The sequence below is a fragment of the Cebidichthys violaceus genome, unplaced genomic scaffold, assembly GCF_023349555.1.
Source record: "Cebidichthys violaceus isolate CVI_PGR_0920_01 unplaced genomic scaffold, fCebVio1.0.p SCAF_16, whole genome shotgun sequence".
Lineage (NCBI taxonomy): Eukaryota > Metazoa > Chordata > Actinopteri > Perciformes > Stichaeidae > Cebidichthys > Cebidichthys violaceus.
This window is the reverse complement of record NW_027176329.1, coordinates 14,151,925-14,174,677: the sequence shown is the minus strand read 5'-3', so window position 1 is coordinate 14,174,677 and position 22,753 is coordinate 14,151,925. Positions and strand designations below refer to the sequence as shown.

The following is a 22,753-nucleotide window of genomic DNA, read 5'->3' as shown; positions in this document are numbered from 1 at the left end:
TCCTGATCCGCACTCCGTACCAGTTGGTGGCGGTAATGCGACAATTAATTTGTTTGCCAACCGCCAATAAACCTAAAAAAAGAAGAAGAAAATGTCGCGTCACCTGCCACGCCCTCTGACGCTGGACGTCACGTCACCTTACGTCGGAACTAACAGCCTAACAGCAACTTCTGCTGTGTGTTCCCAAAGCAACAGAAACGGCCATTTAATTAGATATCCAAGTATTTTTTTCAGAATATCAGACTCTGAAGGTGTAACGGTTAATGACGACAACAATCCGGAGATTGCAGCAACGCGACGTTAAAACGTTAAAAGAGAAGAAGCAGCAACAGGAGGCTCAGACATGGCGGACAGGTCTCCAGCTACCAAATAAAGACACCAGGCAAAGCGGAAACCGAGGAGGAGAGCCGGCTTTTTGTTGTTGTTGTTTATTTTAATGTTGCCTGAATAGCTCCTCCGACACTGAAGCCTGCATGGCGTCCACTCCAGTCCGGCTCGGCCCGCAGGCCTTAGCGGTGCTCGATGTGGTCCTGAGAGTTCCTTGTATTTTTATTATCGACGCCATTTTTAACTCATACTACGACCCGGGTTCGGGATGGACCGGCACGATGGTAAAGGTGTTGGTCAGAGTCATGGGTAAGTTTTTTTTTTTTTTTAAAGTCCAGTATAGGAGCCTGAACAACTCGTGTCAAACTGACAGCTAGCGTTAGCTTAACCGTGACGTTAGCAGTCAGCAGAGTGACGCTATGTCACCTGTCACACCTGAATAAAGCCGATTTAACCACCGGTAATAACATCAATACAAGCCGGTTTTATCTGACACAGTGCTGGCTCTTCTGCCTCTAATATAATTAAGTCTGAAATCTACATTTTAACAACTCGCCATCTCTCTCTAGCTAACCGCTAAAGGCAGGTATTATTTTTCATCCCAGGTGTTGTGATATATTCTGTATCCCTGCCAGAATCCTACGGTTGTCCTTAAAGTTAAGTTTTAGGACTTTTAGGCAGCCTGACATTCTGCCTGTCAAGATATATTTGTAGCCTATACAAGCTGATGTAAATCATTGTCTGAACGCTGTGTAAGAACACAGTTAATACTGCAATCAACAACGATCCTCGAAAACAGTGAAAAATGCACAATTTTCCCAAGTTGACTTACTTTAACGCTTTGTTTATTCTGACTAATACTGCAAAACCTAGATATAATATCAATGTATTAACATAGACAAAAATGAAAACTTATTTTCAAAAGTTGAACCATTAAATGTTTAAACTTTTTGTTTGAAAATGACTTGAAAATCTATTTAAAAATTACCAGATTATTCTGGTTCTATAGATTGTTGTTGTTGTATGTAACTCTTAAAAACACATTTGAAGTAGCACTGTGATTATTGCGTCACATGATTCTTGACTAACACGTCCATGTTTCTGTGGCGTTTGACAGACAAAAGTCTACGTTAACCACAGTCGCTGTTATTCTCCCCACACAGAACAATGTGGTGCAGCTTCTCTCCGTGGAAGAGAACATTGTAGACAAACAGCGACCGGGTTACATAACTCTCCGTTTGTTCAGGTTACCTTTGAACGGCTCCACGGACGTCCTCTCGGTGTTGGCCAAGAGCTCTGTGTTCTGGAGAGGAGTCGGCCAACAGTCTCATGACCCTTCAACCCACTTATATTTTCATGTTTAATACCAGCAAGTAAAGCTAGTAATGTTTACCTGAAATTAAAAACTAAAACAAGACTTTGGAAAAGTGCTCAAAGGCGATGCAAATCAACATAATGCACACTATTATATGAAGCCGAAGACATCCACAAACAGCCCTTTAAGTCCATTTAGTCACTCTTTACAAAGCTGGTCCGAGGTTAACATCGTCACTGACGAAAGCTGCTCTGCAGCTAGAGGTTAACGTTGTTCAGGTCCAAAGAGTCAGGAGACAAAGAGGCAGTATACAGACGTAAGATTATAATGTATTTAACACAGCTAATGTTTTAATGCTGCTCTTCAGTGCTTTTAGATGACTCCGTTTAATATCTCAGGTCGGTCTCTGCTGAAACACAGACGACTATTTGAAGTACGTGAATAAAGAATAGCAGTGAGTTTGTGAGAAAACACACCTTTTTTATTCATAATCCCTCAGCTGAGATATGAGAATCATAATGAGATACGTTATTGACCTTTTTGTCAAAGTCTGAAGAAAAGAAACGTGCAAAAATCCAAACAATAAACTAATAAACATGGTGCAGGAGAGGACAGAAGCAGTGACGGTAACCTTGATATTTAGATAATGAAATGTTGACATCATGTTAGTTAAAACAAATTGTGATAATATCTATATCTATATACTCTCTTTGTTTGCTTTGTTGCTTGGTCAACATTTGACTCGTGGGGATTATCAGCTGACTGTTTACCTCTAAGTCTCGTTTGTGTTGATATTGTTTCATCAGACAAACTTAAGAAACTTCAGTCAGCGACAGTCCTGTGTTCACTTTCTACAACAACATTTATTGTTAGGATATTAACATTTTATGACAACATATTATGATTGTCAAAAGCAACAAATGTGTATGAATAAGATATGAAGCTGTTTACCTTCATCACCAGATCCTGATGCTCCATCTGAAAGACAGACAGACAGACAGACAGGCAGACAGACAGACAGACAGACAGACAGACATGCGTGATGTGAGACGGTTCCATCCCTTTAACGTCCCCCCCCCCCCCCCCCCCTTCCGTTGTGTCTCAGGTGTGCTCGTCTCCAGCTTGGTGCTGCTGCTTTCCCAGAAGGCCTTGTTCAAATTCTACACCCTCTTCTCCGCCGTCCTCCTCGGCATGGCGGCGGTGCTCATCAACTACTACGCCACCTCCCACATAGACTTCTACAGCGCCTACTACAAAGCGGCGCTGGGCTTCCGGCTGCTGCCCAGAAACGGGCCCACGCTGTGGCTGGGCGTGGCGGCGGTGCAGCTGGTGTTCGGCGTGGGCTACGTGTTCCTGCTCGACCTCCAGTCGGTGTTCGCCGCACTGGTGGTCCTGGACATCATGATCCCTCTGTGGGGGCTGATGATCGAGCTGCCCGCCGACGTCCGGCAGATGGTGGCCGTGTTCTCGGGCCTGGCGCTGGCTCTGAACACGGCCGTGTGCCTGGCCGCGAGGCTCAAGTGGTTCTACTACTCGTGTCGGTACGTCTACCTGCTCGTGCGGCACATGTACCGGATCTACGGGCTCCAGCTGCTGCTTGAGGACACGTGGAAGAGGATCCGCTTCCCCGACGTGCTGCGGGTGTTCTGGCTGACCCGGGTCACCGCGCAGGCGCTGATCCTGGTCTACGTGGTGCGTGCGGTGAGGAGGGAGAGCGGAGACGCCACGGGCGGCGCCACAGACGGAGGCACTGACTCACAGGTGAGATCAAAACCGCTGAGTCTGCTTTTAATCAGGGCGTCTGACTGTCTTTAATGAACACTGGTTTTCCATTATTCTTTGACCTTTGATCGTTGAAAAACATATTAAACTGCATTTTCTCTGATATAAAAAAGGTCTTAAAATGTGTGTAATCGGTGTGTATAAATGTAAAGAGAGCTTTAAGTAATGGTGACTCTGTGTTTCAGGGCTTCCTGCTGAGCTGGGACGTGTTCTGGGATCTCACCAGTAACCTCATCATCTCCGGCTGTGACTCCACACTCACTGTGCTGGGGATGAGCGCCGTCATCTCCTCTGTCGCTCACTACCTGGGCCTCAGCATCCTGGCCTTCATAGGTGTGTGTGTGTGTGTGTGTGTGTGTGTGTGTGTGTGTGTGTGTGTGTGTGTGTGTGTGTGTGTGTGTGTGTGTGTGTGTGTGTGTGTGTGTGTGTGTGTGTGTGTGTGTGCGTGCGTGCGTGCGTGCGTGCGTGTTGTACAAACTTTCCTTTAATCCATTTCATTTATAAGGATTCTGGAGTTCAGCGTCTTGTTTTGACCCTCTGCAGGTTCGACAGAAGAGGAGGATAAGCGTTTAGGCTTCGTGGCTCCGGTTCTGTTCTTCATCCTGGCTCTGCAGACCGGACTCAGCAGCCTGGACCCCGAGGAACGCCTGGTACGTGTGTGTGTGTGTGTGTGTGTGTGTCTATATATATTATATTATATTATATTATATATATATATATATATATATATATATATATATATATATATATATATATATATTATATTATATTATATTATATATGACTTTCTCCACTTTGACTTCTCAACCACCAATAACAAGAAAAACATGTTTTTAACCCTCTGAACCCCAAAACCCGCCGGCATTTATCATAGCTAAAAGCTATAAAAAAAACGTCATTATCATCAGATTTTCATCTTTCTGATGGTCCTTGAACTCATCATGTGCAACAAACGCTTCAATCAGAAATAGCAAACAAAATGAAGCTTAAAATTGTGATTTTTAAAATGTCTCGTTTAAAATGCCGCCCAGATGAACCGTTTACTCTCAACACATGTTGTAGAAAATGTTAAATTCTAAGCTCCTCAGCACAACTAGGAAGACATGATTGGAAAAAATCTATTGTATGAGGTAATAAGCTTACGTTGCACACCTGTATGACACATTACTACACAAACTATTTGTTTCTTTATTCTCTGGCCAGACTCTGAACTGGCAGACATTGCTGACTCCTAATCCACGGAGATTTAAAGTCTTATTTTAACTTCTAATTGGCATTAAATGGATCTTAAACTCTCTTAAGTCTAAGTTGATGAAACTTGGAGGCACCTTGAACCGAAACACCTTGTTGATTTACCAGAAATGTATTTATTATCTTTCTAAAATTTATTTATTAGAAAGATAATGTTTCAGTGACTGAGAGCCTCTCTCGCTTTTATTTTGAAGGTCCGCCTGAGCCGGAACATGTGCCTCCTGCTGACGGCCATCCTGCACTTCGTCCACGGCATGACGGACCCCGTCCTCATGTCGCTGAGCGCCTCCCACGTCTCCTCCTTCCGTCGGCACTTCCCCGTCCTGCTGGTGTCGCTGGCGCTCTTCGTGCTCCCCGTGGCGCTCAGCTACGCCCTCTGGCACCACTACGCCCTCAACACCTGGCTGTTCGCCGTCACCGCCTTCTGCGTGGAGCTCTGCCTCAAGGTGAGGACGGAGAACCCGTCGGGTCTCACCGGTCTGTGAGGCTCTCGTGATAGAAGATGCACCTTCTCCTGCTTACCTTTTGATCCGTTTTTTTCCTGCTTTTAAAGCTGAAAACTGTTTCCAGAATGTCCTTTGAAGGTATAAAGAGCATGGAGATGGTAATGGGTCATCTGTGGATCACATAGGTGGAGACAGACTATTTTTCCACCCTAAAGCGTGTCTTTGATGTTCCCCTCCTCGTCTCCCTGCAGGTGGTGGTCTCACTGACGGTCTACGGCCTCTTCATGGTGGACGGCTTCTCCAACGTCCTGTGGGAGAAGCTGGACGACTACGTCTACTACGTGCGCTCCACGGGCAACATCATCGAGTTCCTGTTCGGCGTCATCATGTTCGGAAACGGCGCCTACACCATGATGTTCGAGTCGGGCAGCAAGATCCGCGCGTGCATGATGTGCCTGCACGCCTACTTCAACATCTACCTGCAGGCCAAGAACGGCTGGAAGACCTTCATCAACCGCCGCACCGCCGTCAAGAAGATCAACTCGCTGCCGGAGATGCGCGGCGACCAGCTGACGAACATCGAGGACGTGTGCGCCATCTGCTACCAGGAGTTCTCCACGTCGGCGCGCATCACGCCCTGCCACCACTACTTCCACGCGCTGTGCCTGAGGAAGTGGCTCTACATCCAGGACACGTGTCCCATGTGCCACCAGAGAGTGTACGTGGAGGACGAGAGCCGGGACAGAGCCGCCTTTTCTAATAACAACGGGGGCTACGCGGCGCCGCAGGACGTCGCCGCCGGAGCCGCCGCGGCAGACCCAGCGGCTCCGGACGCCGAGCTGCCGGGCGACGGGGGGGCGGCGGCCGGCGGCGGCGTCCAGGCCGCGGGAGGACCGGGGGGGCTCGACAACGAGCTGCTGGAGGACAACGACAGCATAGAGTACGACGAGGACGAGTGGGGGACTCAACATGGCAACTCGCCAGTAGAAGAAGACTATATCAACGACGACGACACAGACTCCACCGAGGACTGACAGGAAGAGATCTATAGAAGAGAAATATATACGTATATATCTTTATTATATTTAAGTTAATAATTATAATTATAAAAAAAAAAACACAACAGCATCTTAATTTGTTCTTGAAAAATGTCAGGGATGTCATGCTCTTTATTTTTTGTTTTTGTTTGATTTTGATTTTTACTCTAAAAGGGCTTGAGGAAAGATTAACTGCTGCTCTCATTGTGTGTGTGTGTGTGTGTGTGTGTCTGTGTGTGTGTGTGTGTGTGTGTGCATGTGTGTGCACGCCGAGGCTGCATGATGTAGACCAAAAACTCATACTTATTATTTTATTTGAATAACCTAAATTATTGGAGCTGCTGATACAAATCTTGCAATGTGTGCACAGCCGTCTCTGCATGGTTTATTAGCTGATCACACATCAGTAAGTTCATTATCAGATTCTCTATATATATATATATATATATATATACACACACACACACACACACACACACACACACACACACACACACACACACTGTGGAAATGTAGTTTTTCTTCCAGAGAAAAGGAAAAAAGCAACATTTCGGTCACATGACTGTTTAGATTTTGTGTCGTGTGTGTGTGCGTGTGTGCGTGTGTGCGTGTGTGTGTGTGTGTGTGTGCGTGTGTGCGTGTGTGCGTGTGTGCGTGTGTGCGTGTGTGCGCGTGTGCGCGTGTGCGCGCGCCGACATGTAATGTGCTCACACGATGTCTTGGAGATGCAGTGTGTTAGTTCATTAACGACGAAGAGCTGGAGCGATTAAACGGATTTGAGCTTCAATCAACGTGCAAAGTCAGGTTTTTTTTTTTTTGGGAGTTTTAAGAAAGTTTAGAGCGTGAAAACTGCTGTTATTACTTCCTTCAGCTGTTGTTTTTTTGCCAACAATGATTGGTTGACAGTGTGTGTGTGGCTCAAAGCATCAGCGCCGCTCACTTTCTCTTGATATGTGTTCTCTCAAATCCTGACTTGATTGATCTCAGCTCGAGTTTCCTGCACGCACGCTCAATGTTTTTTGTCATTAACCAACATAACCGCAACCGACTTGTTAAAGCAGAGACTTGGTGAACGTGTCGAGAGAGAGAGAGAGAGAGAGAGAGAGAGAGAGAGAGAGAGAGAGAGAGAGAGAGAGAGAGAGAGAGTTTTCTATCCACTCTATCGCCAACCAGAGAGTACCTGAGAGGTGTGTCTGACTTTTACAAAGTGACTCTACTGTAATCACTGAAATACCTCTCGTCATGACTTACTACTGGTCTCTTGTGTGACCTCGCTTACATTTGTGTACGTTATTGTACATGTAGTAAAACAAACACCGTTAGGATGAGATGAGTTCTTTCAATAATGCAAATTTCCATATTTTCTCTTTCCGTGAATCAGTATTTAGTTCGGTGAATAACAGCGCTGGTGTTTGGGTGGGATGATTATTTCTCTAAATGTCACAGTATGAGAAGGTGCCACTTGTTTTATCTACTAAGTACTTTGCATTTCTTTCAAAAGGAAGAAAGAGAAACGTACCATAATTAGTTTTTTTGTGTTATTAGTCGCGTTGTAAGAGCTGATTTTCGCTCATATCACTCAGTAAATGCACCTTTTTATGTTTTCTAATCACTGGTCCACACAGGAGTCCTACAGGCTCACACTGTGCTTCTAGTCTCAGGGTTTCCTCTGCAGGCCTCAAAGAAATATCAGCAAGTCAGATTCCTCGTATGTGTGACGTACTTGGGCAATAAAAGGTTCTGAAATCTTACGGAGCGGCAGAAAAAAAAAAGTCATTGCTCCCAATTTGTGATATTTATTGTTCTGTTTGGAGCCACAAGGAAGATGTCCGACTAAACACTGACCCTTAAACTACTGGAACAAAATTTACAGACCCAGAAATCATTAATGTTTTCAAATTGTTATTATTTTTATTTTATTTAGGCAGTACAGATCACAGAGGTCTTCATTGTGACTTTGTATTAAACCGCTTTTCAAGCACAACTCCTCCCGAGTATTACACTGTTTAGACTTCCACAGCCTGAACGTCTTAAAGGGTTTGACTACAAACTCCTGTTCATTACTGTTGTAATCGCTGGTCGCAGAAAAATAAGCTGCAAGGAATCCGTGAAGTTCTTGTTGACGATGAGAGAGAGAGAGAGAGAGAGAGAGACGGGAGGTCTGATGTGTGATTAGAAAGCTGTGCTTTTTGACATGTTTCTGAGCTGTGAAGGACTCTTGATTATTGGCTTGATTGATTGTTCTGGAAGCTTTTTGAAAAAGGTAAAAGCTGTTAATTTTTGCCTTTTGTTTTAAAAAGAGATTTATGTAAATAAAATCATCTTTGATATTGCGTTTGGACCTGTGTCTCCGATATATTGCGAACATCCACATTAAAGGGACAGTTCAGCCAAAAACCTGCTTTACTCAAAACAGTCCACACATCTGTGAACAGTTTGTTGTGGTTGAAAGAAAATAGATCCCACATGAAACCGTCCAAAACAAACTCAATTGATACATTTTTTTTTTATTATTTTGGGGTGAACTGTTCCTTTAAATTACTTTGTCATGTACATTTTTGGCACACAGAAATACGAGGCTGCTGAACTACAGTGGACTGCTCCTGTAGATGGCGCTATTTCATCATTTATGCATTTGAAGTTGCAGTTCGCAGGTGATTCATTGAGTAGTTTACCTGCAATACTTTGTCAAAACTGTGGTAACCAAGCAAATATAAAAGATAGAGTACACTTAACAGTAAAATACTATATATATTTATATTATATACATTTTTGTGATATATATTTACATTTATTTATATATTTATTATATATATTATTTATTTTTATATGTATTATACATACAAAAGGTTCCAGCAGCAGAGCGAATGTTTGATGCTGCATTTTTCAAAACACAACAATGGTATCATGGATCATGTGAGCTGTCTGTGCTTCTTGTTTTGTTTATTCATTTGTTTGTTTTCGCTCGATCCTTAGCGCTGTGATTCACCAGACATTCATCCCACAGTCTGACTTACCTCATAATTACATAATTTACAACCCGGAGAGATTTTATTTGACTCATTTCTCACATTGTGACGAGTTATTAACCTTCCCGGATCTCAGTGTGGAGGGCCATGCAGACTGAGAAAGGTGCACCGCTATCAATCAAACTAGTCTCACCTGCAGGAGGAGACCATTCTCGCTGAAAGGGACATTTAAGAGACATTCATGGGACATTTAGGTGACATTTCAAGGTTAAGCAGAATACTCACGTGCTACTGATCCTGGACTTCAGCATTTAGTTCATTCTGGAGATGAAGAGAGGCCTTCAAGAAGCCTCCTCTACACAGTTATTATACATAATACTATTGCACAATATACAAAATATTACTGGACGCCATCGAAGTAAATCAGAGATGATGGTAATGTATTCAGACGAGAGTGAAATTGCTGTAATATGAAGGAAACAAATAACAAACAAACATTGGATTTGGTTTGCAGATAGTTTATGTTAAAAGATACATAAACGATTTACGATGACAGAGAGAGACAGTTGTTGGCCATGAAAATTGTTGATAGGCTTCTGACAATGATACTCATTAAATATGTATAAAAGGAAAACCAAGCCAGGAAAAATGTGAAGTTAGTATAGAGGGATAAAATGTAACATATATAAAACATTATATATATTTGTGATAGAAAGCTCAACAATAATTACAAAATGAATAAACTAATGTAAGCAGAAATGTAAATTTACATAATGAGAAGTGGTGTATATATAAATATATGTATCTCTCTCTCTCTCTCTCTATATATATATATATATATATATATATATATATATATGTATATATGTAAATATATACATATATGTAAATATGTATATGTAGTATACATATATATGTATGTTACGTCTCATTATGCATTATGCACTTTTATTACATATCTGTTAAACATTTTATAATTATTGTATTTATTTATATATATATATAGTAAAACAGTAAGTATTTTAGTATTTAGTTATAAACGCATTATTTATAATGTATATATTTTTTGCCAGTGGATTTAATATGAAAGGTGTGGCCGGAAGCACCACGTCTTATTTTGAAAAGCTTCCGCCGGAAATCAGTGTTTTTAATTCCGGCTTGACGCCGTTTAGTTCTTGGTCGGCTTTAGCTTGAACTTCATGTGCATTTACTCTCGTCCGCTGAGTCTCAACGGATCATGAGACGGAGGAGAAGACATGTACATGAAAGTTAACCCGAGTTCCAGAGAAACGGCAATTAAAAGTCGTCGCGAGCTCGAATCTAGCTAGAAAGTACTTCTAAGCTCGCGCGCCAGCCGTTTGTTGCTGGGAGCCGACGGTTGAGACGACGGCGGAGCTCTGCGCTCAAAGAAGCGTTAATAATAAACTGGTTTTAGTAGTACTTTTATTTATTTCGCCATAATGCTCAAGCTTTGCCTACAGAGAGTCCTCCGACCGGTTTGTAAGAAGTTACCGTCGGGATTGAGGCAACCGCCACCATCAACGATTGCGGTGATATTCTCGGGGCTGCCGGGAAATGGGCGACAGATGGGAACACACGGCGCGAGGAACGAGCCGAGGGAGCCGCTGAACTCTCCGTTGAGAGCCAAAGACTTTATTTACCGCCTCCAGCCGACGGAGAGGATGTGTCTACTGCACGAGCTGCAGAGTTTCGAGTCCATAGCCATTGTTCAAGGTGAGAATTATTAAACAAGCTCCCGACATTTGAATGAGAAATCCCCTGGCGCGAGACATGCACCGATATTTTTTCAATATTGACCGATATGGATGTGCAAACTGTGGCTAATATACATCTGTCATCTTAGCAGCGTGTGTCGTAACTGATGGGTCCTTTATCTCCAGTTGAATGAGTGTGAGTCAATGGGTGGAGTCTTTGAATGAAGACTGTTGGCCCTCAAAGGCACGTGAGACGCACCTGAGACAGGTACATGTGTAGTAATCTGTGAAACATGTGGCTCTTTAGTAACATCAGATGGAGAGACCGCAACAACATTGGAAAAGAGGGTGTTGCCTTCTACAGCTGGAAAATTATTTTGGGATGTGACTCATAAACGCTTAAGATTGTAACAAGCTTCATGTCTTAAAACCTGCATTCTCTCTAAAGACCAACAGGGGGCGGCGACTCTACTTATAGAAGTCTATGAGAAAATGACTCTACTTCTCTTGATTTATTACCTCAGTAAACGTTGTAAACATGAGTTTATGGTCTCAATCTCTAGTTTCAAGTCTTCTTCAATACAGTATGATGTTCATTTAGTAAATCATGGTCCATTTAGAGTCAAATAGACCATAAAGCAGAGTATGCTTTAGGGCGGGGCTTACTGTGATTGATAGGTCGCTGCCGCTATTGTATTTCAAGTGGTTTCTTTTGGATCCAAATAAAAAGGTGGTTTACTGTCTCTGACAATAAGACTTTGGCTCCAATTGTGTGTGTGTGTGTGTGTGTGTGTGTGTGTGTGTGTGTGTGTGTGTGTGTGTTTCCTCCTGTGAGTCATCAGAGGGTATTTTCTGTTTGGTTTTGGTTCATGTTGAAGCATTTTTTCCCCCTTTTTTCAAGCAGAATGACTCATTTTAGGACTAAAATAGTAAAATCAGCTGCTAAGGAGTGCAAATATTTGAGTAGGGAGTAACGTCTCTCCTTGTCACAGAGATCTTGGTGTCATGGAGACAAAATATACATTCAAGTAGAAAGGTGCTCTCAGTAGAGTCCAGATCTCCACCATTTATATTGCTCTTTGTACAAGACCTGAAAAGAAAGAAGTTAAGTATTAAATGTATTATAAACAAACAAAGGCTGAATAGCCTGAAAACTATTTGATTTGGCTGCAAAATACTTACTCAGATGTAGATTTTTACGACCTGTTTTTAAAGCATTTAAAAGCGAATTGGCCTTCTTTGTATGATCCCCAGACATGTAAATGTTTTTATCACTAAATTATTTGGCAAGGAGGTTTACAAAACCACAAAAGGTTTACCAAGTGCCTTGCCAAAGTGCCTTGTCTACCATTTTATAGAGACGTTAGTCCAGTGTTTCTAAGTTACAATGTTACAGTGGCGGCGATGTACTGGTAGCTCCGTTAGCTGTTAGCCAATCACACCATCCAAAAGACTAAAAGTGAGTAAACTGACTTCCCCATAGACAGTCTATGGTTTGTTCCCCACTGTGTGTGTTTGGTCCCAGAACAGTAGTTCAGCGATGCACTCAGCTGTGTTATGGCTTGCTATCAGGTGGACCAGCAGGCAGTCAGATTAAAAGTATTAAATAGTATATTAATAAGCAATAAAAGTTGACGGCAACTACGAGAGGTCCTTGAGCATGCGGTCGTAACCGGCCACCCGAAATATTATGCAGTTAATGCGGCCTAGTGGAGAGCATTCATGGGAATCTCCACATTTCTGCAAAAAGGTCTCCAAAATTCAGGAAAAACCTTCGCAATGGATTTATAGTTTTCTGTTCTTATTAGCACTCTGCACCCAAACTGCTGATTTATTTTGTTTTGTTTCCCTTTTCTGGCTGCTAATCTATCCGCCTACCATGCAACAGCATTTTTGTTCATCTCTCAATACACCAAAAAGGGATTATGAAATGTATTTGCGGCATTGCATAACCTCTAGTTTCAAGCAAAATGAAGAAAGGGAGCCTGACACCCGGCTGTGGATCTACACCCAAACATTTCTTTTGCGCAACTGTTGTGTAAGATTTAAAGTAGGAATGTGGCTTCCTGAAGAGTATGGTAGCCTGAGTGATTGAATCATTAAACATATTTTATTCTTAAAGGACAAGTATCGTCTCAAAACAGAAACATTGCACAGTAATAAGGATGAAAGGACAGACGTTTATCATTTCATGGCTCTGGGTTGTGAGGCTCAATGTTAAGCTGCTGTGGGTAATGATCATAATAATCCCAGTGAGTGTCCATTCTTTGAGCCCTCGCAAAGTTTTTATAGGTCACACGAATGTGTTGTTTTTATTTATTTTATCCCGTAGAAACGGTGTCCGCAAAGAGCTTTGAGTTCCCCCTCCAGAGAGTTTGACCCAAACAACTAATTCCTCATCTGTATTCCAGCGATGCGTCGCAGATTCATTTATTATCCTCATTATTTTCCTCCTCTCTCATGATCCCCAAACATCGTCCGGGGTTGGAAGCTTTGACTCGGGGAGCGAAACATTGTCTTTTCTGTACAAGTACTACTTTTTTAAGAAGTAAAGTGAAAGAGACAGACGTATAATTACATTATGGAGATTTTGTTTTTGTTGCTGCTTTTACAGCCTGAAACTATCTGTAATGTGCAATTTCAACACTGTAAAAGTCTCATTTTGTTACACAAGAAAATACAAAAACATTGCTGAAATATGAATTGACTCGCATCATTCTCTTAAAACTGAACAAAATTTCATGACATTTGAGAAGTCATTGGTTGTAGAAACTAGTTTGCAGGATTTAATAATCATATATTTGAGCATTGAGGTGCGTTCACACCAAACGCAGCATCAAGCGGTTTATTTATTTTTTGCTATCTTTCATGAGATGTTATAAAGCAATTATAAACTAAGCTCCAGTCTCGTTTGTCACGGACAACAAACGGGCTGAAGGAACCTTTTAGTCCCGACTTAAATTACTGCAAACTTCTTGCTGCTAACTTCTTGCTCATGCCGCCACCTTCTCTGATTTTGGTATTTGGTGTATTTTTAAGTGGGACAGTGCAGAGTCGGCCATATTAACTAGACGACCCAGTCGGTGCAGGGATGACGCTGAGCGTCCTCTCTAATAAGCTACTATCTTTTTACTTTCACTGCTAATGAGCTAAAAGAAGAACAATGAGAGAATCTGAAGTGTTTCCAGTGAGTTGCCGTGACAGCGAGCCGAGCTGTTGGCTCATTAAAACACGACGTCTCCATTTCAGACATTTAGAGTCGCTCTTAAGAGGCTCCATGGGAATGTAAAAATAGAGAACGTTACATTTAGCTGAGGCTGTTTGACGTTTCGTAAAGGCCTTTGTGCAGCAGATGTGGTTGACAGGTGTAACTTTAACATAAATACTGTTTCAGTGAGTGTTTCACTGGCATGGCGACATTCCTAAATGTTACGGGCTCATTGTTTTTGTGAGGAATTGCTGTGAAAACAATGCTGACGGCATGTTTGAGGTAGTTTAGGAACGGTGTTTTTAAATCTCCCTCAAACATAAGAAGTCCTTAACTATTGTGTTTTATGTAAAAAAATAAAAATATATATTTTATTTAAAAAAATCTCAAATAGGATTGCTTTCGACTAAAGAAATTCCTAGTCGACTAACACTCGTACGATTCTGCCAACTAATCAATCGGTTGATTTAATAAAACAAAAAAGCATAAAAAACACAACTAATCGCCTAAAAGATCTCGGTCGACTAAAACCAAAACAATGATAGTGGACTAAGAGGAGCCTACTCACTAATATCTACGCTGGTGTCACCTCAATAATCCAGTATTGATTTGGTCGTACTAAACATGTCCAGAGCTGATCCAAAGTATTTGTATCTGAGCAGATTTTGGGGCATATTTTACCCTAAACCCTAACCCTGTTTACCAAACTAACTGAATTTTAACACACGATTTGATAAGACTTCATTTTTTTTTTTTTTTTTTTTTTTTAAATATAACTGAGAAGAGGCTGGTTTAACATTGAGAGTTTGTGTCATTGACTGTCTGTGAACTCTTGTTTGTTCAGTAATGTGTGTGAAATGACTGCTGATACGTTGATCTCTCTCTCTCGAGGTGCTCCAGAGATCGGCTGGCTTTTCGTATGATTGATTAGACGATCGATGCGTCGTCAGGAGGTGACTAGTGGAGAGGAGAGTAGACTGAGAACACCCACCAGAGGAAATGTCATTTGTTCATCCACACAAAAATGAGCCTGTTAAGACCCTACACTGTATTTTAGCCAATGCATCGACATCTACGGTGTGTAGCGATATATCTTAATGTAACTTTAGGCTCTTACATGTTTTATTTTTACCCCCATAAACATTTGAGAAATAAAACATTTAGCCACTTTATTTCCCCTCTGGTAACACGGTGTAATCAGCTCAGATGTGGCTTCTAAAAAGAGGCATTGATGTTCAGTATTGAGGAACTTTTGGCTGGAACAACATGTTCTGTGAAGCTGTGAGTTAAAGTGCCCTGAATACCTATTTTGGGTCTTTGAAGCTTTGAATATTCTTCAGTAATACACAAGCTGTCAATCTTTCCTCAAACTTGTGGCCGTTTACTTGTATTGTAACTTTACTGTTACCGTCTAACGAGAGGTGAGGATTTTCAGTTGGACAGAAAAGCAAATGGCTGTAATGTAGCTGATAGCAGTGCTTTTTTAAAGAATGTTCGTTTGGTTTCCATTTAGCTGTTTAAGGTTAAATTGGTTTCCCAATTAATGGCATCTTCAAGGTGCAGTGTGCAGGGTTTGGCGGCATCTAGCGGTGAGGTTGCAGATTGCAACCAACTGAAACTTCTCCCGTGTCACAAGTGCGTCAGTGGCCGACATGAAAACGTAAATGTCTGTTCTGGGCTACCGTAGAAACGTGGCTGGCGGCTCCGTACGTAGATTAAAAACGGCTCAATCTAAGGTAACGAAGAAACAATGACAAATTCCTGTTTTCAGGTGATTATACGTTAAAGAAAACAAACTTAATATTCCATTTCTGCCAATAGATCCCCCCTAAATGCGGCGCTGTTGTACACAGTCTCTGCAAAAGCAAAGCATGCTGGGTGAAAATGATGCCTCGCTTTTGTAGATCAATGACCTAGATCAGGCAGTTTGTCATGATTAGTGTAATCACCAGACCGAAACGTCAGCGTTGGCTTCTGAAATTGAAAACGTGGCCGACCACACACACAACGTTCTGTAACTCAGCAGTCTACAGCTCTAATATCAGCAGACGTTTGTGCAGCCAAAGTTTAGTGGGTATATAAATACTGTATTGAGTCTGGGATTTATAGTATTTTATCGAATACAAAAGGTTTAGCTTTTAACATTTCGCAGTAAACCGTTTGTTGGCTGAGAAGGTTTTTGAGTTGCAGCCGAATAAATTGTTGACGACCTGAAAGTGAGCCGAGCAGCAGAAGATGGAACATGTTGGTTTACTTACTCACTTCATGCTAAGTCCTGATTCAGCATTATCAAGTTGAGCTAAACACATTTAATGTGCATGAAATCTGCTCGTTACTTTCTTTAAAGAAGACCTTGTTGTACTAGAAAAACCTCACAGTCCAGTCTAGACGATGTTTAACCGCGTACAGACGAGGGTTACACAAAGAAAGTTAACCAGAATCAAATCTGTCAGTTGCAGCTGAAATGAGCTGCTGCAGGAAAGGTTTGAAAGGTTTTTTTTTTTTTTAATGGCCTAAAGTAATGGTCAATGTCGACTGTAAATGAGATTTCTGCAACCCTAAATGACTTCTAAATTGCTCTTTGCTAAGAAAAGAAAGAAAGAAAGAAAGAAAGGACACTGAAACCCAGCCTGGTAGTGTTCTGTTTTTAAATATAATTAATGGATGACTCGAAAGTTTAAAGGTTCAGTGTGACTAAACATTGGGAAGTGCCTCTTACAAACTAAGGAAACTCATCCGAAATGCCAAATTAAAATGAGATTAAATTGATGTTTTAATTTAAGATGCTGTGGCTCAACATTTAAACATTATTATTATTATTATTATTATTATTATTATTATTCAGCACACACTAAATAATGAACGGACGGGACGTTGTGAGGTGACATTCTTCCTCCTGTTAATACAGCTGCTGTTTAATAGGGTGCAGATCACCGTCCACCTGATGGATAGAACTCACCTGTACGCTTCACTATAGCTCATAATGAACCACCTGAGACACACCCAGTGAAGCAGCATGTAGTTCAGACTGCGGGTTAAACTTTAGCTCTTAAACTGCACTTCAACCTTTTTATCTTTTAGACAAAGTGTTTTTGCTTCAGCAATGAAACTGTTACGTAAAGTACTTCTGGGTCCACAATCTGCATACGTTTTTCTTCTTTACTCATCTTTTTCAATGAGTCCTTAAACCAGGAAATGAGTCAGCAATTTTACACTTCCGGTCCATTTCTTTAATGTGTTTTTGGTTAGAATATGAGACGACAAAACGTCCTCACTAGAACACTAGTCCTCCTTTAGCTCAGTGGTGGAGACATGAAGTCATGTGACCGTGGTGGAGTTCCTTTATAGACTAATGTGAAGTCACGTGACCGTGGTGGAGTTCCTTTATAGAATAACTGAAGTCACGTGACTGTGGTGGAGTTCCTTTATAGACTAATGTGAAGTCACGTGACCGTGGTGGAGTTCCTTTATAGACTAACTGAAGTCATGTGACCGTGGCGGAGTTCCTTTATAGACTAATGTGAAGTCACGTGACCGTGGTGGAGTTCCTTTATAGACTAACGTCATTAACATTATTTTCTGTAATAATCCAATTTAAGAATCTCGTTGACGTTTTGTGCAGGGAACCATGTGTGATGTTACCTTCATGTTATCCTACAGAAATGCATCATACCTTCAGCACTCTATTTAAATACAGATTTACCTTTTGAATGTTTAAAATGTCCAGTGTGTTAAAATAAATGAGTGTAGGACAGGGTTTTCTCTTCAACAGGAGGGTAATAGTTTACTCTCCCGTCACAAGTCCAACTCTGACTAACTTGTTCAATTTAAAAGCAATAAAGGCCCAAACCCTTTAAACTGAGCGTACGGTGCTGTAGTTGAGACCAAGACTAAACTGATGCATGAGCTTTCATTTCATATCATAACAAAACTAAATTACTTTTGAGTTGTTTCCCTCTTGGCTCCTGTGCAGGTATAACAATCAGTCTGTGGGCTGGATGGAGTTTCAGGTGGAAAACATTAAGAGTTTGTCTTTGGATCAAATGCTGGAGAAGGTTTTCTTTCTTTCTTTTTCAGGTTTGATCTCTTTACAGAGAACATTTCTGCACCAGTGACGATAACAGACGCCTGAAATGAATTCAGATAAATAGTACAAGTCTACGGGGGATTCATTATTGGGAATAGTTTGCTTATAAATCCAGTAGAGATATAAGTTCAGAACCATATGAAGTAAACAGGGATTGACTTGCAGCTCAGTATTATCAACAAAGAGCTGCAGGCGTCCAATGGATGAATATATGAGGCTATAAAGAGAGACACAAACTTGATGAATGATGTTGATGAATTGAGATTCTTTGAGATGGTCAAAATGTCAAACCCCGATCCTAGAGCACTTTTCATTTCGTTGTCCGTGCAGCATATCCTCCGTTTATAAAACATAGTAAATACTGCTGCCTCACACGGAAACATGAGCGCTCTCAGTCATCCACTCTGTGTGTGTGCCATCACACCTCAGGAACTCATCAATCTCCCCGAGTGTTTTCAATCTGTTGAAGAAGTGGTTTGAGGCACTCGGCAGCACTTTGTGCCGGTTTGATTGACGCATAAACGAGGCCTTCGCTTCAGAGCCGGAGCTGTTAAATCGGAGCTCGGCAGGTCGAACGGCGGCACATCGTCGCTCTCAGAATAGTGCTGATTCATGCATCTCAGAGCTGACCGCTGCGTTTGTATATATGCACAGGTGAAGAGGGAGACGGATCGGTCTTTACAGAAACCACCGATCGATATATTGAAAAAAAACCTTTGTTTGTGTCTGCAGAGATGTGTTGTCCTCTCACGTTAGCCTGTGAAGTCTACGGTTTCTGTCTTTGTGTTTGAAGCACATTTTTAGTCGCCAGCTTAAACAGCTGGCAGCGTCTCCACTCCGCGTCCTTTTGTTGTCGTCTGCACTCGGCACGCTCCTGCTGTCCTACAGCTGTGATGTCTTTTGTGTTGTTTCCTCCAAAGAAATGGAGGTGTCAGCGTTCCTGCACAGGTCTGAAGTAGAGTGTAAAAGCTCCAGGTCTCCAGGTTGACGCCCTGCTGTGGCACAAATGATGTGTTTTACACGTTTGAGACAAACTGCAGTTTGTGTCAGCAGCTCTTCACATATTCAGTGTCGTAAAAACAAAACAAAAGCAGGTGTTAACCTTTTTTACTGTCACATTTAGCGGTTTCAGTTCCTTCAGGAAGGACTGTAGATGTGAGTGGTCTGGAAAGGAAGTGTGTTCATTTGTTTATGCTCTCCATGCATGTTTTAAATGAATGTGAAGAATGAGAGAAGAGAGAGACTGTGAGCTTTAGAGGTTTAGTAATATGTGTTCATCAAATCATCATGACTGTGAAGTTGTCACAGTCATAACCTTAAAAGAATGTGTTTGCCCGTATGTGACCGTCCGATGCTGCGTCTCACCAGATGACGTTGCATCAAAAGTTGATTGCAACTTTTGCAATCAAAACCCCCCTCGCTGTGCCAACACACTGATGTCAATGAAGTGAAGGGGGAAGCGGCATTTTGTGACACAGCGTTTTTGGAGAGAGAGAGAGAGAGAGAGAGAGAGAGAGAGAGAGAGAGAGAGAGAGAGAGAGAGAGAGAGAGAGAGAGAGAGAGAGAGAGAGATCTACTGGAGATTTGATTAATAATTGATGATATTTGTTATGCAATACATTGAAAAATGAGCTAGAAGCTGTTCTGTTCAGCAGGAATTCCAACCTAGAGCAGCTACAATACAAACAATATCATAATACTATGTATGTAATAAAATATATATATATATATATATATATATATATATATTGTTGTATAATTAAGACTAGTTTGCTTCAAACTTTGCTGCAGCTATTTGTGTTTCCCCGGTGAAGTAGAACAGTTGTAGAACAGCGGCGGCCATATTTATGTGGACCAACGATGTTGTGACTGCTGTTGCAGGATAACTTCTCTATAATCTAAATCGACGGACTCACTGAGGTGAGGTTGTGAGTTCTACTCATTTCCTGTTTCAATATGACGAAGCTCCCTGACACTATAATAGACTTAATCGGCTGTGTATAGCTGCAAATTACATTACATTACATTACAGTCATTGAGCAGATGCTTTTATCCAAAGCGACTTGCAATAAGTGCATCAACATTGGTAATCAAGAGAACTACTAGTCACCAGAAGTCATAAGTACATTTCCTTTTCCAAACAAGCATCTAAGAGCATGAAGCAGAGCATAACTCAGAGCCAAAGTACAGTGCAGAAACAAGAATAACAGTTAGTGCTATAAGTAATACGAATACAATAAGTGCAACAAGCTAGTATGAATACAATAAGTGCTGAGTGGAAGGCTCAGGGTAGCACTTCCTGAAGAGGTGGGTTTTCAGCCTGATGAAAGATGGGCAGCGACTCCGCTGTCCTGACGTCAGTGGGAAGTTCATTCCACCACTGTGGGGCCAGGACAGAAAACAGCCGTGACCGGGTCGATCGGCCGCCAGGACCTCTGAGCGACGGGGCGACCGATCGCCCCGAGGCAGCAGAGCCAAGTGGTCGGGCGGGGGTGTAAGGCTTGACCGTGGCCTGGAGATAGGAAGGAGCTGTTCCTTTCACTGCCCTGTAGGCTAGAACCAGAGTCTTAAACTGGATGAGCTCTTACAGGGAGCCAGTGTAGAGAACGGAGAAAGGAAGTTGTGTGGGAGAACTTGGGGCGATTGAACACCAGGCGAGCTGCAGCTTTCTGGACAAGCTCCAGAGGTCTGATGGCCGACGCCGGGGCCCTGGCGAGTAGAGAGTTGCAGTAGTCCAGGCGGGAAATAAATGGTAATGGTATTGGAACGATCAGCGACCATATATGGATGTAATACTCGGTTGTCCTCATACTTTTGGCCAGATAATGTTTATTAATTTTATTGCATATGACGGTTTGTATAAACAGGATAGTTTGTTTCACAGATGTAAAACAAAACCTCTCGTATTGACAAATGCGTCATCATCACAGTTATAACGTTGTGTTCAGAGGGAGGGATTTAATCCCTCTGAGTAAAAGTTCACTGTCAACATTCATCACTCTGAAGGATCTGAGGTCTGATGTGTGATGAACGCTAATGAGGAGACAGTGATGGGGTGTTGGTGAGAGCTCAAGGTGCCGACAGTGACACAGTTTGGCTTCCACAGTTTTCCGATATGAAGGAGTGCAGCAAAAGCATTTACAGAGAATCAGCTGAGGGAGGTTCAGTGGAAAACTTGGACTGAGCAGCTCAATCGAGCGCATTGATGACAAACAAAAAATGATTTAAGAATCCTTTTCACTTCATTATTCAGTCTGACATTTGTTGGCATTTCATCGTTGGCCTGAAGCTGATCATTAGGGGCTGATGTTGTGTTTCTGTCGACTCAGAAGTTGCAGAAGTGGTTCTTAAAGGAGAGGTTAACGAGTGTAATGTGCACATTCATTCAGTTATTACACCACTTTTCTGGCTTTGGCACAGAAATGCGTCGTCTACGTTCTTAAAGGACAAGTCTGCTGATATTTCTCTGTTTTCTTGTCGCATTTGGTGTTATTTTCCTTCACATATTTGGCTCTCTTTTTAAAAATATTGACATCTTCAGTAGGAACCAATGGACTCCACCTACGGCCAACACAATGCAAGAACACAAAAGATGTTCCAAAATACAAATGTCAAAATAAATGTCACGTTTGAATGTAATTAGATGCTCACAAAGTGTGACCGTGTGATGGCTGAATGTAGTTTGGCTTTACGGTGAGATATCATCCGCTTTAGTGCTGATTTATTTGGGGAATATTCTCTTTATAATCGCATGCGGAGCCTCACGCTCTGACGTGTGGTTGGTGTGTGTCCTCAGGTGTGTGTTTGTGTGGTTTAGTGTTTGAGGAGGCGGTTCCACTCTGTTAATCAGGCAGCAGACGGATCACACAGCATCTGCTGATGTCTAATTATATTTATACAAACGCGGAGCGTCGGCTCGTGTTTGATTTAATCACACACTGACACACTGAGCTGCGTTGGACTTTATGAGATATTCTACCACTCGCCTGCGTGTGTGTGTGTGTGTGTGTGTGTGTGGCCCAATTATATATTTATATATTCTCAGCAGCGCGTTTTTGAAATGAATATTCTTCTTTCTACAAGACGATGAAGTGAACAGCCACTGTGTGAGGCTTTGAGAATTCAACTCTTCTCTCATTTTACAGGATTTCATTTGACTCCATTGAACGTTTGTTTACATGCACCAAATATTCAGCTTTTTGTTCTTATTGTGAAAAAGACACATGGGTAATATTCCTGTTTGAAGCCGTTCATATTCGTATTAACATATGACGCCATGCCGCCATTTTGCATTGTTGTGTCAAACTATGTTATATTTTTAAGTTTTCCCCCGGTGGAGGACTTTTTGTTGGACCGAGTGAACTCGGCCTCCATCTTTCATTCCTTCAAACATGTTCTTGAAAAGGTCGGCGTTGAGATATCTGTTCATATCTAAAAACATGTTCATATCCAAGTCCTTAATAATGATTCAAAGTCGGTGTGTTTCTCCTTCCAACCAGGAATGTGGGCTTTTTCTTTTGGACATCTCTGCTCCAGCTTTACAAACTATTGTCTAGTTAGTTTGTATTCAACACTCAGAGCTGCTCGTAAACAGTAAAAAGATGTAAAAACCCTCA

General features: G+C 41.9%; 2 protein-coding genes across 2 annotated transcripts in view; both read left to right on the top strand.

Annotated features, from left to right (window-relative positions):
* The first annotated feature begins 150 nt into the window (after positions 1 to 150).
* On the top strand, positions 151 to 8,491 carry rnf139 (ring finger protein 139). Its single transcript, XM_068711430.1, has 6 exons — positions 151 to 636; positions 2,748 to 3,403; positions 3,610 to 3,757; positions 3,968 to 4,074; positions 4,870 to 5,121; positions 5,373 to 8,491. The coding sequence occupies exons 1-6, from the start codon at positions 474 to 476 to the stop codon at positions 6,153 to 6,155; spliced, it is 2,109 nt and encodes a 702-aa protein (XP_068567531.1). The 5' UTR covers positions 151 to 473; the 3' UTR covers positions 6,156 to 8,491.
* A 1,809-nt stretch (positions 8,492 to 10,300) lies between these two features.
* The window catches only part of tmem65 (transmembrane protein 65), a 24,368-nt gene continuing 11,915 nt past the window's right edge, over positions 10,301 to 22,753 (top strand). The window contains exon 1 of the mRNA XM_068711429.1: positions 10,301 to 10,861. Within this exon, the coding sequence (XP_068567530.1) occupies positions 10,588 to 10,861 (274 nt within the window). The 5' untranslated portion in view covers positions 10,301 to 10,587. The remainder of the gene's footprint in view (positions 10,862 to 22,753) is intronic.

Bases quoted from the DNA above. Each gene is read 5' to 3' on its own strand.
- rnf139 (XM_068711430.1), top strand. From the start codon at position 474: ATGGCGTCCACTCCAGTCCGGCTCGGCCCGCAGGCCTTAGCGGTGCTC. The intron at 4,075-4,869 runs GTACGTGTGTGT...TTTATTTTGAAG, and splicing joins TGGACCCCGAGGAACGCCTG to GTCCGCCTGAGCCGGAACAT. The intron at 5,122-5,372 runs GTGAGGACGGAG...GTCTCCCTGCAG, and splicing joins GCGTGGAGCTCTGCCTCAAG to GTGGTGGTCTCACTGACGGT.